The 15014-nt window shown below is 39.5% G+C and overlaps 6 protein-coding genes across 7 annotated transcripts in view; 3 read left to right on the top strand and 3 right to left on the bottom strand.

The window, feature by feature from the left end:
- LOC105270749 (peroxisomal leader peptide-processing protease) overlaps positions 1-3933 on the top strand; it is a 38810-nt gene extending 34877 nt beyond the window's left edge. The window contains exon 8 of the mRNA XM_011311887.1: positions 3853-3933. The gene's annotated coding sequence lies outside the window, so the exon portion shown is untranslated. The remainder of the gene's footprint in view (positions 1-3852) is intronic.
- Positions 99-3943, bottom strand: LOC105270753 (uncharacterized). The gene is made up of 5 exons (XM_011311893.1): positions 3672-3943; positions 3493-3598; positions 3350-3432; positions 3046-3150; positions 99-2238 (listed from the first exon to the last, which is right to left on the bottom strand). Exons 1-5 carry the CDS (start codon positions 3691-3693, stop codon positions 167-169), a joined length of 2388 nt encoding a protein of 795 aa, XP_011310195.1. The 5' UTR covers positions 3694-3943; the 3' UTR covers positions 99-166.
- Positions 3944-6046: 2103 nt separating this feature from the next.
- Positions 6047-6705, top strand: mRpL42 (mitochondrial ribosomal protein L42). The gene is made up of 2 exons (XM_011311869.1): positions 6047-6175; positions 6255-6705. Exon 2 carries the CDS (start codon positions 6255-6257, stop codon positions 6609-6611), a length of 357 nt encoding a protein of 118 aa, XP_011310171.1. The 5' UTR covers positions 6047-6175; the 3' UTR covers positions 6612-6705.
- LOC105270744 (uncharacterized) lies at positions 6702-10170 on the bottom strand. Of its 2 annotated transcripts, none has more exons than XM_011311870.1 (3): positions 8079-10170; positions 7939-7994; positions 6702-7853 (listed from the first exon to the last, which is right to left on the bottom strand). In XM_011311870.1, exons 1-3 carry the CDS (start codon positions 10142-10144, stop codon positions 6982-6984), a joined length of 2994 nt encoding a protein of 997 aa, XP_011310172.1. In that variant the 5' UTR covers positions 10145-10170; the 3' UTR covers positions 6702-6981. The 2 variants fall into 2 exon arrangements, with proteins under 2 accessions (XP_011310172.1, XP_011310173.1); XM_011311871.1 differs by having other exon boundaries at positions 6702-7850.
- A 579-nt stretch (positions 10171-10749) lies between these two features.
- Positions 10750-12259, top strand: LOC105270745 (enkurin). The gene is made up of 4 exons (XM_011311872.1): positions 10750-10837; positions 10927-11329; positions 11601-11900; positions 11979-12259. The coding sequence occupies exons 1-4, from the start codon at positions 10764-10766 to the stop codon at positions 12162-12164; spliced, it is 963 nt and encodes a 320-aa protein (XP_011310174.1). The 5' UTR covers positions 10750-10763; the 3' UTR covers positions 12165-12259.
- Positions 12237-14980, bottom strand: LOC105270746 (uncharacterized). The gene is made up of 3 exons (XM_011311873.1): positions 14700-14980; positions 14506-14632; positions 12237-14398 (listed from the first exon to the last, which is right to left on the bottom strand). Exons 2-3 carry the CDS (start codon positions 14623-14625, stop codon positions 12260-12262), a joined length of 2259 nt encoding a protein of 752 aa, XP_011310175.1. The 5' UTR covers positions 14626-14632; positions 14700-14980; the 3' UTR covers positions 12237-12259.
- Positions 14981-15014: the final 34 nt, after the last annotated feature.

Below are 15014 nucleotides of genomic sequence, written 5' to 3'. Positions count from 1 at the left end.
TTAACATTTATAGAATGAAAAAAAAATGGGGGTTACGGAAAAATAATAAATACCAAGTTTTTAGTCTACAGGAGAACTATTCTTTTATTAAACCAAAGAAAAATATTAATACATAATCTTAAATGTCTTCGATCATGATTCTTATAAAATCATCAATTATCAATCATTAACTCTCGGAATTTTCAGTACTTCTATTTACATTAGGAATGGAAAGGTCAGTGAAAAGTCCACGAATGACAGCCTCGGTATATTCTTTACGTTCCTCGGCTGTATTGAGCGAGAATCCTATGGAAGGTATGAATTCAGTATCGCCGTTATCCTCTTTTTCAAATTTTTGCTCTTTCTCTCCACTCACTTGTTCCTCCAAGTCCTCCAGCTTCTCATCTCCAAATTCCACGATTCCAGTAGCTGGAGGAACATCAAACTCCAATGGAGTATCTCCTTTTTTCCTCAACTCAACTTCATGCGAATGACTCTCAGTCATTTCACCCGTTCTCTCACTGCCCCCAGGTCCTCCAGAAGGACTTTTTTCAGTGGCTCGTCGATTTTCCAAAGAGAACGGCCTTGGAAGATGATCTGCATTTTCCAGATCTGTGGCTGAGGGAACCAGGGAACGAATCTCCTGCAATTTATTCAGTACCGCGTAATTAATAATTTGTGCCCTCGAAGCATCACCTGCGGCGCTCGAATCATCACTTGAATTATTCAAAAGACTCAAAGGTTCTGCTCTTTGGGATTGCGAAATTTCAATGTCTCGAATATCACCGGAGGATTCATGGTGGGCGAGGAAATTCTTGATCAATGCACGAGGATTGAGTTCGTCCTGACCTTTCACCGAGAGCGACACTTGGTACGGTGAACTCTCACCCCCAGTTGAATCCCGAGGTTTTCCTCCACTATTTTGCTCATTGGAATCAATGATCAATCCATCTCCAACATCATTGTGAATCACATCCGTAGAATTGAGTGCATGGAAATGGTCAATCGGCGGGAGGAAGAGCTTTGAAGGCGGGGAAATAAATGGATCAGGCAATTTTTCCTCAGCACTAGGAGTGCTTTGCAGGGCTTCCGATGAAATCAACAGCCGATTGTCCACATGATTTTTCCTGGTTTCGTTGATGAATTCATTGGAAAGTGGGGGGATGACATCTGTAGCTGGCACGTTTATGATGAATGGACTGGCCGATGTAGAGTTTCCTGGAGTTTCCTGGAGCGCGTCATGTTGGTCGACATTGGAGTAATAAAAAAATGGTGGAATTATATTAGAGGCTGGGGTACCAATTGGTCCAGCCTGTTTGGGTGGATTGTGCTGGTCGTCGATGTCGATCTGGAATGTGTAATTTTCACCTGAGTATACGGATTGAAATTCAATGGCTGAGAACTGAGTTACGACATCTGCCTTGTCCATCGTAACTTCTGTCACTGTTTCTGGTTGTGATTTCTCGATTCTCGATTTGGATGTTTCAGTCAGAGTTGGTGGAACCTCAACGACCACTGAAGTTGTGGTGTCAATTGTTGGTCCTGTCACTGGAAATATTGCGGGTTCTGGCATCTTACCTCTGGCTGAGTATAGATGATCGGAACTCTCGAACTCCAGGTCATGACGAGGTCGGGACATGGGTCTTGCAGATGTTGTTGGAACTGTTGGGGAATAAAATCTTCTGGTAGTTGTAGTGACTGTTGGAACAGTAGGGGCGTACGAGGGCCTGAAGTCTCGAGTTTCGTGATTTCCGTCGTTTTTGTGGTCTTGACCGATTGTGTGGACTTTGATATTTGGATTATGCTGATTTGCAGAGGTCATTGGATCATATCCCAGCGATTGGGGATAATCTCCGGAGTTGTATCTAGAGCTGTATTTGGATTGAGGCTCTGGGGAATCATCTGTGTAGTCCCTGTAGCGATTTCCTGTCGTTTGTAGGTCGTTGATGAAGCGGGCCGATTGCAGGATCGAGTTTCTTGTCCTTGAGTCGATGGAAACACCCTTTGCTGCGGTCTGGAGGCTCGTCATCTCGTACGCCTTTCGCAGTATCTCGTCATCGTCCACTTCACTGAGTAAACTGTCTCGGTTTACAATGTGGTAGTTTCGAGTTGATGAGCAGTCCACTTTGTTCCACCAGTCGCAGGTCAATAACTTCTGGCTGAATGTTGAACCGATGGGGCAGAGGAAGGAGGAGACGAGAAAATTACCGTCGCACACGTGGAATAATTGACAGCCAGCATCTTCATCTGCATAATATCCTAGGGGATAAACGAGAAATTCATGCATTTTATGGAGAATGGTTTCGGCATTTTATCAAAGATTAAAACAATAATTATACTAATCCACAAACAAAATGAAAATAGATTTCTCCAATTTTGAAACGTCTATTAAAAGTTTCCTCATCTCACGACCATCCTAATGATTAATGTTCAAATTTACACGTTGACTAATTGTTGTGTAATGTCGCTAATTGAATGTTGCAGTTGCTTCAATCCAATTTTCAAATAATTTAAAGCCAGGAAATTCCGTGTCACTGCGTAAGCATCATGAATTTATGATATTTGTTTTTATTTACGGGTCTCGGGTGGGAGGGATGACTCTGGCGGAATTGAAGCGGCACTTTCTGGCTCGATGACCTATTACGAAACTCAATAAAATGCTAGAAGCAGCACGGAATACAAACTTAATGTCCCTCGAGGATATTTCAGAAATGCTGTGCATTTTTATCCACCAATTTATCCTTGACATCGATGCTAAAGGTGACAGACTAGAGTAAACCACCCACTATCTCCCTTTAATCTCACTTTTATTTTTTTATTTTTTCACATTAAATCAGATATAAATTAAAATGAAAATTTGTCTTGAACGCGAAAAATTTGTCAGCAAAATTAATATTTGAGAAGTTGTTGGTTTTTTTTTCTCCATGCAGCGGAGAGACTAATGAAGTTTAATTACTCATGAATATATACAAGAAAAGTTCAAAGTATTTATAATCACTCTCGAAATAATCGACGAATAAAAACTTGCTGTTTCATAAATATGGAAAAAGAGGGGAATTTATTCACCTCTGTATTGATTCTGACACTGGAAACTTGTCTGTGGAATCGTTACATACGAGGGGTAATCAACTCCAGGTTCTCCCGGAACATTTGCCCTGATGTCTGAAAAATCTAAAGAATTTATTAGCTATTACATGATGCTATCATAAAAGAGAAAAACACTTGATAATTATTAGGATTTTTTTTTTAAACAACAAATACCAAAAAATACAAGAAAAATCCTCAAACAATTGTGTTCTAATGACCCAATGACCTGAACTCCGGATTTCTTCATGGCTAATTAAATTATAGCTGGCAGGTAAAAATTTACCTGTCGTGTCTCTATAAGGATCGTATTGACCACTAGCTCCATGCGTTTCGAAGGTATCCTCCTCGTCAGGTACATAATATTTTCTACAACAATGAATTCCCATAAAATGAGGAATCGTCAGAAAATGCGAGAAGCGTTATTACCTTCCGCGCGATCCATCTATGGCTCTTCTGATGGGAAAAGATCGTCTTGGATCTCCATCCAAGGCTGGATCGAGCCCAGTGATGGTGTCAACACTCAGAAGAACACCTGAAGTCACCATAAAATAGTCCCCATTAAATTATCCGAGTGTCACTCAAACTTGCAGACCAATTAAACTTACACACGAAAAAATATATTTTCATTGTCAACCCCTTTCACTCAACAAATCAATTCAACCGATCAGCAACTTTTTCCAACTTTTTTATTTTATCAGTTATTATCATTGAAGTTGAGCGAGGTGTTCATTAAATTAAAAAAGAGAGGGAAACAATAATAGGTTTAGAAGAGATTTCTTTTGACAGGGTTGGAGCCGGTGAAATGACAATAGAGTAGTGGTTGCAGTAAGACACAAGACTCAAGACTCATCTCTGGTGTCTTCTCTCGTTGGCGGTCTACCGGTCGCACCCATGGGGTAGGGATGAGTTGGCCAGTATTGCCTCTTACCTTTCCTCCTGTCACTTTCCCACCTCTCACTTGGCTATTTTATCATTAAACCATCGACCATCAATGCACCGGCCTATTCAATGGATCTGCACTGTACACCCATCCGCAATGACACCGGCATCCTTGAACCAGTCGTCGAGGTCACCAGTCACTCCCCCAATCCAATGACTCTGATCATATGACATAAGTATATATATTTAATATATTTTTCATAATTTCGTAAATGGAGTTCTTTGAGGATTTTGAGAATTTTTCTTAGAACTTTTACTTCAGTGGAGAATGCTATTATTGACCATTTGCGGAAGAAAAATCTCTGCATGCTTCTTCAATTGGACTTGCATCTCAGGACTTTCATCTCGACCGCAATGATCATAATAAAATAGATTATAAAACATGGAATTGTTATGGAGTGAGAAAGTTATCTGGGAGATTTAATTGCCAGTACCCTGGATGGGTAATTAAAAAGAAGCCCCTGTCAATTTATGAGCACTTGCGAAATTTTTCGTGGAATTTCATTCTGAGGTACACATTCGGAAATTGCATTGAGAAAATAAAATATTAATAACAATGTCGCCAGGTGGTAATTACTCTGCATTTCGTCAGGTTATTCACATTGATGAATATTCATCCGATATCAAGGAATGACCAAACTTCCAAATAAAAAAGAAAGATTTGCAAGTTAATGTCGAAAGGAGCAAGTGACGTGCAGGCGTTACGTACGAGGAATTGTTCTTCAACTTGTGGGTATTAAATGGAAAAAATTGAGGGAGTAAAAAAAGCTTGGGATAAATTCGGCATGGGAATAGGGGATGCCATTGATGGAATAATTCCGTTTTAAAAGGTATTTCGAGTGAATGAAGTACCCGGGAAAATTGTTGTCGCGTTTGTATACATTGAGATTGTTGGTAAAGATTAAACAACTATCGTTCTCAAACGCGTGGGAATTATTGCGTAACTGTAATCGGTGAGCAAAATATATTGTGAGAGTCGATATAACTGTTTCACTTTTTTACACCATTATTTAGCTTATCTTCATCGGTTTCCGTCTTTGTGGAGAGAATTTTTTTAGCCATGAAACATTATATTTTGTTTCTAATGGTAAATTCTGGTAAATACATTGCGGGATAAATTCCCATCGCAATAGAGACAATAAAGTAGCCATTATTTTTATCCGTTAGAGGACAAATTTAATAAATTTTAATAAAGGTCGTTTCATTGAGAAAACAGGAAAATTCTCTCCAAGCGCCGGAACAAACGGAAAATAACTCGTTTCCGCTCGCAACTTGCGGAGATTAAATTTGAAATTTGAATGTGTCATCGGATATTAATTATAATAATATAATAATGAGCGTTGGAGCATTTGAATACTCAGCCGTGCATGAATAAAAAATTGTACGATTAATCCTGGGAAATTGTGATTTTTCTATGAAATTTTGGAGAAAAGTGTAACATGATTCCATTCTATTGTACTTTTAGCGCACCTCGAAAACTCCAACTCGTTCTCTCGAACTTTCTCTCATTGTCAGGCATTAGTACATCCACTTGCTCTGAACGCTCTGAACCCATTAATTTTATGTCAACGCAAAATGTGCATTTATCTGCGACATTCCAGCATCCGTCGCACGCATGTGATCTCATGTGGGATCTAATGTCCTTGTACCACTTACCATTAAGTCTGTCCATTATTAATAATAATGCGACACCCTCGATCTCTGTTTTTTTTTTATTTCTCCAGTAAATATTGCACATACGTAAAAAATATGCTTTCACATATTCCCGGGGTTCAATCATACTTTTGTAAAGGTTCTTCTATGACCTTTATTTATCATAATATCGTCATTGCGGTCGGACTATTAAATTAATGGACGTAAAAAAAATCATTTGATTATGCGGTGAATCTTTTCTGTTGGTGAATCATTTTTTCAATTGCAATATTTAAATATTTCAGTTTTTCATTGATGCTGAGTATAAAATTAATTAAAAATTCGGGAAACCGGGTATTTTTCTCTTTTCGGGGTTCATCTGCCATCTATCGATGTGACCTAATACCATCTTCACAGTCAAACATATGATAATAACTTCCAACCTAAAAATATTGATACTGCACCTACTGTACGGAAAAATACTAAGTGAAATAATGATTGTCCAGTAAAATTCCGGTGATATATTTGCAAGGTGAAGGTGAAGATGACTTATTTTTATAAATTGAACGCTGTTAAATATCAGTTATTGATTTTTAATAATTATACTGTACTTGCAGATGTTTTCCAGGAGTTTTCTGTGGAGGTCCATTGGTACTTTCGGTAATTCGAGGGTCAATTACAGTGGCAAGCCCAAAGAACTCGTATTTTTTATTGATAACATGGCAATTTGCTGGCACCCGGAGCCAAAATTCCCTTATGAATGTTCCAAGCCTCTGCCTGAGATCGAAAAACCTCCGGAATCAGTACTAAAAATTTCTGAAGAAGAGTCTTACAAGGTGTGGAGCCCACAGAAAAAAGTTCAGGTTATTGCTGAGGAGATGGCAAGGAAAACTCACACCACAAAACACATCTGGTTTCCGAGGGCGAGAGATAAAAGGGCGAAGAAAACCCAGCCTGACAGGCCTTATTTATAAACTCATATGAACATTGGTATTTCAGATATTTATTAAGATCACCAAGCAATTGTTTACAAGTTGTTGTGAAATAAATAAACACTGGTAAGATTAATTGAGCATATATATTCTTTATTGTCCTTGAGATCAGTCGTCATTTAATCAACTTTACACAATAATCATTTCAATTATTTACAATATTTCCAGTAAAAATGTAATTTCGTGAATTTTCTCTCACTCCCTGAATATATAACTCAGAAAATATATCTCCTAGGAATTATCTTACAGCCTAGTCTAAATCACAATCGAAACTTCTCAACTCCAAGATCCGTAATCATTTACTCTACGAAGAAAAAAAATTCAAGTCGATATACTCGACAACAAAATAACATTATTCCACATTCCTGGGAAATAACTGTCGCTCGCCCTCATGCATGAAAATCTGCATTGCATTATACAGCAGAAACTTTCCCAACATTTTTTTCTCCGCCATATTCATAGTAGAAACAATTCCATAATACTGACCTCTCAAACAATTACTCAAATTCGTAGATCCAAGAGCATCGATCATTGCAGCTTCCCTGGTGAAGGCCTCCTCCTGCATTGAATTCGAAAAAACCTGTAGAGAAACGACCCCCTGTCCACTCTTCCAGATCTCCATGATTCTCTTCAGCTTATCATTAGGCTGATTATTGCGTTTTTTTCCAGTCCACAAGTCAAAAGCCTCGTAAAGATGCGCAGCAGGCCTTGCAGATTTTCCTTTGCCAACGTAGAAAATTGCCTCCAGAAAAATTTTCCAACGTTCTGCTAACGATAGAGAATTTCCAGTCCTTGGAAGATCATTAGTCACTCTGGGATCTAATAGGAGGTAATTAAAGGAAACTTTAGCAATGCCTCCTCGGTAATTCCTCCCTGCCGAAGGTCTCTCGTACTCTTTGAACGCATCGTGCTCTATTTCTTTGTACTTCTGATGGTCTTTTGTCCAATCCACTGACAGCAGTTCCTTCGAGAAATTTTTTGGCAAACTAATCTGGAGTGGGGGCTCAATACCACGGGGGACTAGTTCTTTTTCACAAGTTTTACTGGTCCTCTCTAATACTCGTAGACGTTTGAGATAAACATTGAAAGTTGTATCGGTTATGGGTCCAGGAACTTCCCCCAGTGCTATCAGACGATATCTAAGGGAGTAGTGATCGACTGATATTGTGCTGTGGCGGCCGATGGAGGCGGGAACACTTGATGTTGATTCCATCGACATTCCTTCTGTCATGGGTGAAATTTAATTTATAAATTCTAAGAAAAAATTAAGGCTCGTGGGGTTTTTAAAATTTATATTCTCAAGACTTACGAAACATGTCGATCCACGTAGATTCATCTACGACATTATTCATATCTTCGCATTTACTGGAAAGAAAAAGACACGAGATTATTGACTGGTTTATCTCACCGATAACCAATTTTTTTCCGATAATAAAAATTTTTAATTACCTGGGTGGGAGTACTCTTAATCGACGTTCGAGGAAGGCGACATTTTTTTCTGGATCAACGTAAGCGTACTCCTCATCAACACTGAAGAATGTCTCGGTGCTGCACCTGGAGCTCATCGTGGATCTCAAAGGGGTTCTGAAAGCAGAAAAATTCTCCGAATCCTTCGTCACACCCGGAGAATCCCTTTCAGAAAATTTCTTAACGTTTGGCGAAAAAGTGGTATCCATCGTCGACGACGTATTTTCGGAATTCAGACTCGCTTCATTCAATGAGTCATTTGTCATTCCTGAGACTGAAGCCCGTGGTGTTCTCCCCTTTTCCCGATAAATCTCATCGATTTCATTCAAAAGTTTTTTTTCCTCACTCGTGCTCTCTCTCTTCGGTGAAGAGGTCAACGACCTTGGGTTTGATGACCCCGGACTTTCAAAGAGTAACTTGCTGCCCTCACACTTCACCGGAATATTCTGATTAATTTTTCCTTGTCTCTTCTTCATTGTAGGAGTCACCGGAGATCTAATTATATTGTTGTCATTTTTATCATTCAATTTTTTTAAAGGACTATTGCACGATTTAATCATTACGTCATTTCTAATTGCATTCTTCACCTCAATGTTATTATTAAGCGAAGGAGTCGTCGAATACTTTGCATTATTTATTTCATTGCAATTCTTCCCCTTCAAATCTTCAATCTTATCTTCAATATCATCATCATCAAATGATTTCTCCAATCTTTTGGCAAATTCTTTAGACAGCAGTCTTCTATTAACCATTTTCAAATTTTTCTCAACCTCTGGTGAAAACTCCAACACATCACTTTTTTTATAAGTCTTATTGAGAGGAGTTTTATTAATTTTCTCGTTGACTCTCTTGCCGACTCGTTGACCTCTCGATGCTGAGATACTTTTCTTGGGAGTGGAGCTCGCACTTTTGACTTGAGGAGTAACAGAAGTCGCTCTGATGGAAGGACTGTAAAAATTCTTAGGGGTGTAATTATTCCTAAATTTCATATTCTCTCTTTGGGTGGGTGTAGTGTCCATTGTCAGCCCTCCAATTCTGAAATTAGGAGAAGTACTGATGATTGAATTATCCAAATGCGCTGGAAAAATTATCTCCTTCTTTGGTGTTTCTAGATTTTTCTTGAAGTACTTGGGTTTCGGCAGAAGACTGCAAAATTTTTTCTTCCCACCATTGCTAATACTCTCCTTCTCCTTCAAATTGAAGTTCTCTTTCTCAGCTTTGTTGAACGAATCAGAGAGTCTGTGAATGATTTGTCCGATGAGGATTTTCTCCTCAGCAGCACTCCTCTCTTTATCAAGCCCCAGCAACTCTTGCCCAATCATCGGAGACATCTTTTTACCCCTGCATGTCTGATACCTCCTGAGCGTTATATTATCACTATGGAGAGATGGTGGATCCCCATGGGATGCTGACCTCGACTCTGAACCCTCGGAAAACGTCCCCTCCAAAGTTTGCGCAGCTGTATTAATTGCGCCCGTGGTGATTGAATCCTCAGTTAAATCGATCTCCGAGGGGACGTATTCAGCAACAACGTCTCCCCGATTTACAAGTATTTTCTCCAATTTTATTTGGATCTGTGGTTTGTCCAATTCGCTGCTCTCTTCTTCTTCTTCTTCTTCTTGAACTTTTGTGCAATATTGTCCTAATAAAACGATGGCTTGATAATAAGAACCGTCAAAGGCGTAGTGAAAGGGGCTTCGACCCTCGTCGTCGAGAGCCAAAGGATCTCCTCCATTAGCTAAAAGCAATTCTAGGACTTTTATTCTTCCCCAAGCAGCAGCCACGTGCACTGGAGTCATGCCATCAATTGATCTCACATTGGGATCACCTCCATGTCGAAGGAAGAGACGAGTCACTTCCTCAGCAAAAGTCTCGGATTCATTACCAATTACCAGATGAAAAGGGGATATACCATGCATAGGGAGTAAAATATTGGGATCAGCCTCCTTGTGCTCCAGGAGAGTCGTCACTTGATTGATGTTGTTATCTTCGAGACCGTCACGCAATGAAGACGCTAGGAACAGCTCCTTTGGTTTTGGTGCTGACATGATTGATTAATTCAGCCGATAATACAATTTTCGAGCAAATTCAATTTGTTCATTCGACATTTCCTTGTTGCTGTTTTACTTTTAAGGAGAATTCGTGATTTATGGGAGTCTTAATTTTTTTGAGTTATTACTGTCTTCGCGATTGAGTTTTTTTTCCAATAATTTCTGATAAACATTTCACCACATATAAACACTTCCCCTTTGAGATTGGCTCAGGTCAAGAAGACAATAAAATTGTTATTCGTGATAATGGTAGGAGTAATGAGATATGAACTTGCCGAGACTTGTTAAAACCACCAGTTCCAGTCTTTCAAAATATTGTCAGCATCGGTTAAAAATCCTTAATTATTTGCTGGGGCAGAAAGAAATCACGGTTGAGCCCAGAGAGGATTCACTAAACCATATGACGCCACACGAGAACTTTACTGCCACCATGAGGTGGAAATTCAAAGTTTTAAATAATGAAGGAACATTCAAAGTCGTTGCCAAGGCGACGCGTTTTAATGAGAATTTCCTACAGAATATTGATTTAATATCTCGATGGATTATCCAGGGAGAAAAAAGTGTTGTGATTATTTTTCGAGTTCTTAGGGATTCTGGAAGGTGAAAAGTGGAAAAAATGGCGTTTGACCATGAAGAGACTATCACGGGGTTGATAGAAAAGCCTTCGGTGCAATACAATCCCCCTGCTAGGTAAAAAAAATCCTAATTTATGGTTTATAAAAATATTCAAGCTGCCTATGATTATCACAGCATGAATAATTTTATAATTTTTTTTTTAGATACATCTCTAAATTTCGAAACTCGGTAAAAAGCGCATCAAAAGAAGGAAAAAGTTCTCACAAAACCTTGGGAGTTCCCAGCATCCGACTCCCATCCCCAAGTGAATTTTTGAAAAAGAATTCAAGAATCGAGGTGAAGAGGGACGTAAAGCACAAACATTATCATATTCCTAATTACCAGCACAAATTACCTGCGTGGGAGAAAGTGACAAAAAAATCGAACGAGGGAACTGGAGATGGAGAGAAAGACAAATCTCCCTCTCGAAATTTCGCGAAACGAAATATCAATAATGCAAAAAAACTACAACCTCGAATTCCTAGAGTATATTATATTGACGACAGACGAGGCAATGCTCATCCATTAATTCCTAGCGGACTTTATCCGCTCTATCGAGATCGAAAGGTAATCACATCGTCTCATAAATCCGTTTATGCAGTCGAAAAGAATTTCAGAAATTCCAGAAGTATTTTTTTTTATCTTGAAGGATCAATCTCGGGAAAAAATCTCTCGAATGAAAAAAAAAACAGGGGCAATGAATTATTCAATTCGATGATTACTATCGACTGAATTCGATTAAAAACCATTGATGCCCTGATTACTCCTTTATTTGCATTCCCAAAGATCATGTTTTTTCATGATCACGATTATCAATTTGACTTTTTATCTCTTTTAGAATTTGAAAGAATCGATGGGAAAAAAATCATTACTAGGAAGAGAGGAAGTGAAACGTTCAACAATAAAAAAAGTCGATTCGAAAAATAGAAAATTATTGCCTGGATCTGAAGGGGGGACGGGGGAAGAGGAGGGCGGGGAGTCCGAGACTTTGAGAAGCCGAGAAAATGCTTCTCAACCTTCAGACCATTCTGAATCTACGGTGCGTACGGCCGATGCAATTGCAGCTTCTCGAAATAAAAAGACAAAACAAGAAATGTGTCGATATGTCACTGACGAAGAACGAGTTGACCTCCTATATGTAAATATAATTAAATTATTCTGTTATTGCTCTCATAATTTATAAACAATATTAAATGCAATTAATAATCTGTGATAGGGAATGAAAAAGAAATTCGAAGAGCTGATGCACGAATTCCAGGTTCTCCCCTTCCTCACCGACACTCCGCCGAAGGCCAAGAGAAAAGCAAAAATGGAAAAAGACTTGAATCAATTGGAGAAAGACATCGATTTAATTGAACGCCATCCTCATATTTACGTTTACGAAGGAAATCAATCAATTTGAAAAACTATTTTGATGGTCTTGATTATAAAAAATATTTCTAAAAGGACAAAGAAATTGCCAAACACGGAAAAATAGTGGGCAACTAGAAAAATTGTTTATTCAGCCATTTGTACATCCTCCCCGGCCTTTTTGAGGCCCCCCTGGTCCTTATCATTGATAACAAGAGGCTGCGGTGTCTCCACTATTTTTTTTTTCAATCTCACACCCTCTTGCCTCCCCTCATTCCCTTTCTCCTTTTCCCCAGTCTCCCCCTCAAATCTCTTATAAATTGGAATATCCCAGATAGGTCTAGCCGATAGATTTTTACTTTTTTCCACCTCATCATAAATGCCCAGAACTCTGGCATCAAAAATCACAGGAACATCACAGTAAAGACACTTTATCTCCTCGTACTCATCGTCCAACGTAGGATGAAATATCCTCCCACAGACTGGGCAACTCCTGTATTTCAGCGAAGTGATCTGCAAGAGTGTGAGAGCACAACGAGGCAGCTGATGTCCCCTGGGACAGCTGGAGATATTCCAGGGGAGTTCCGTGACAATCTCCCCACACAAATTACATGTTTCAGTCTCAATGAGCTCCATATTGGACGTCACATCCATCGCATCCTTGGCATGTCTTATCGCTTTATTATTTTGATTACTTTCATCCTCCTCTCCAGCGAGAAAAACCTCCAGATAAAGCCTCAAAAAATGAATACTCAAACGTTGATTGTCACTCAGTACTTTCTTCTTTGCCAATTTAATCATATGCTCCGAGAGTGTGTAAACAAAAATCAGGGGCTGGGCCTCAGAAATCTCTCCCACCACATTATCAATTTTTCTAATCAACTTTTTTTTCTTAACGACTTCAGTTATCAACGTCAGCCACATTATGATGCGCAGCTGGTGAATTGATAACGACTGGTCGAGCTCCTGTGGGATTTTGGGGTATTGATTGTCAGCATCTGCCTTTGCTGACTTTATCCTTATCATTTCGAGACAGTCCCAATAGGCGTGGAGGTTCGATTCACTTTTTTCTAGTCTGCATAGGGGATCGAACTCTGGGGATTTAAGGATGAAGAACTGTAGATTGCTGGGCTCTCGGTTGCACAAGTGATCGTAGGCTGTGCTGGGGCTTGTGACGTTGACGAAAGTCGCACCACTGAGAGATCTGGCCAGTCCCAGATACTGAGTCCTCACGTATTTCATGTCATGACCTATTAAAGTTCTTTTTAGTGGGGTGGAGTCCAGGTTTATGTGGTGAAGACTGCCGTTCTGGGTCGATACCATTGCCTCTGAATTATTTAGAAGCAAAATACCTGAGATACAAAATCCCGGCAACTTCAAGTATTTTTTCTCAACGATATTTCCTTCTTCGTTGATATCAATGAGGATAAAATGAATATTTTTATTAAATGCAATGATCCTTCCTCCAGTGGTTTTCGCTCTTGTGGTGATGAAGTTGATTGGCATTCTGTCAGGCTGTTCTTCGTATTTGATAATTAAACCATCACTTAATTCGTTTTCATGGTCATTCACTGGGAGACCGTAAAGTCGTCCGTCGAAGAATCCAATGACAGCTAAATGTTGTTTAGGTTTCAAGGTTATCCAGAGAATTTTTGAGATCCTCGTGTGCCCGTGGAATTTTTTTCTGTAGACCATTATTGGTGTGACGCTCATAGAAAGTTCTGTTATTTTATTTATTCTCCAGATGACGAGTTCAGAGCTGCGCCAGGCTGTTGTCAGGTAGGAGAATGTGCCTTGAGAGTCTTTATAAAGTTCACTCCAGGTTACTGACGTCCCCTGGAGACGTCTCAAATTCGATTTGAACATGTCCCCAGTGATTTCCTCAGGGTTGCAGGTCTCCACGCTGAAGTCCAACTCCTCTTTGATTATCTCAAACCATATTTGAGAGAGGTTCGAGACCGAGAACCAGTTTGCTCCCACCTTGAAGGTGGTGTCGATGGCACCTGCTGAAGTGATGGTAGCGAGGAGACATTTTGAGGGATCTACCAGCTTCACTGGGGACCATGCCACTTGGATTATCCGGGGAACGTGTTCAGTTCTTTCTGGAAAATGCGGCGTGATGGCTTCTTCGAGGAGCAATGAGTACATGTCTTCTCTTTGACAGTTATTGGCAACGGTTTCTACTATTGGCGAAAATATCGCTGTTGGCAGGTAGTCAGTGGCCCATAAAAAAGATCTCCGGAATTTTGGAGTTGGTGTGGGGCATAATGGATTTGGTTGCAACTCCTGAAGACGGGGAAAAAATTAATGTTCAGCTCAATAAGCAAATAATCGGTCCCACTGAATTTTCAATGAAAATCTGAGATGAAGGGTATCTCGGATGATGCACTTACGAATATGTGAACTCCTCGCTCGGTTAACAGAGATATCTGATTGTCCTCAGACCATTCAATACTGAATGGAGCTGTTACAAGTTCAGTTATTGGTATATTGTAAACTTCTTGAGCCTCCATTGCATACCTGTGAGAAATAATTGCACTCAGAAAATTTTTTTTTAATAGATGGAAATTATTTCAACATAACATACTGTGCAAGATTTGATAAGATTGGCGACTGGTTAACCCTGAGTAATGAATTTTCGGAGTAATTTCACACCTCTCCTAACCAAAAGTAAACAGCACATGCCATTTTTAAATGGTTCTGTACGCATGCGTTGAAGAGGAGTCGAGATTATTGCGTTAAAAATCCAAGAGAAGTACAATTGGACGGCAGTCGTGTTGAGAACGTGTGCTCGCTCAGCCACAATCGTTAACACAATTCCTTGTACGGTATTTCCCAATTCCTAAATTTCCTTAACACCTGTGCCTACAAAATAATAATGTCTCATTGTTGATATAATCCA

This window comes from Fopius arisanus, unplaced genomic scaffold (assembly GCF_000806365.1).
Source record: "Fopius arisanus strain USDA-PBARC FA_bdor unplaced genomic scaffold, ASM80636v1 scaffold00094, whole genome shotgun sequence".
Classification (NCBI taxonomy): domain Eukaryota; kingdom Metazoa; phylum Arthropoda; class Insecta; order Hymenoptera; family Braconidae; genus Fopius; species Fopius arisanus.
This window is presented reverse-complemented; position numbering and strand designations above follow the sequence as displayed.

What these genes read in the sequence shown, in the direction of transcription:
- LOC105270753 (XM_011311893.1), bottom strand. Translation starts at nt 3,693, where the DNA reads ATGAAAATATATTTTTTCGTGT. An exon ending in ATAGATGGATCGCGCGGAAG is followed by an intron (nt 3,433 to 3,492) that starts GTAATAACGCTT and finishes TCATTGTTGTAG; the next exon opens with AAAATATTATGTACCTGACG. An exon ending in TCCTTATAGAGACACGACAG is followed by an intron (nt 3,151 to 3,349) that starts GTAAATTTTTAC and finishes TAAATTCTTTAG; the next exon opens with ATTTTTCAGACATCAGGGCA.
- mRpL42 (XM_011311869.1), top strand. Translation starts at nt 6,255, where the DNA reads ATGTTTTCCAGGAGTTTTCTGTGGAGGTCCATTGGTACTTTCGGTAAT.
- LOC105270744 (XM_011311870.1), bottom strand. Translation starts at nt 10,144, where the DNA reads ATGTCAGCACCAAAACCAAAGGAGCTGTTCCTAGCGTCTTCATTGCGT. An exon ending in TTAAGAGTACTCCCACCCAG is followed by an intron (nt 7,995 to 8,078) that starts GTAATTAAAAAT and finishes TTTTCTTTCCAG; the next exon opens with TAAATGCGAAGATATGAATA. An exon ending in TACGTGGATCGACATGTTTC is followed by an intron (nt 7,854 to 7,938) that starts GTAAGTCTTGAG and finishes CACCCATGACAG; the next exon opens with AAGGAATGTCGATGGAATCA.
- LOC105270745 (XM_011311872.1), top strand. Translation starts at nt 10,764, where the DNA reads ATGGCGTTTGACCATGAAGAGACTATCACGGGGTTGATAGAAAAGCCT. An exon ending in CAATACAATCCCCCTGCTAG is followed by an intron (nt 10,838 to 10,926) that starts GTAAAAAAAATC and finishes TTTTTTTTTTAG; the next exon opens with ATACATCTCTAAATTTCGAA. An exon ending in AACGAGTTGACCTCCTATAT is followed by an intron (nt 11,901 to 11,978) that starts GTAAATATAATT and finishes AATCTGTGATAG; the next exon opens with GGAATGAAAAAGAAATTCGA.
- LOC105270746 (XM_011311873.1), bottom strand. Translation starts at nt 14,625, where the DNA reads ATGGAGGCTCAAGAAGTTTACAATATACCAATAACTGAACTTGTAACA. An exon ending in AGCGAGGAGTTCACATATTC is followed by an intron (nt 14,399 to 14,505) that starts GTAAGTGCATCA and finishes CCCCGTCTTCAG; the next exon opens with GAGTTGCAACCAAATCCATT.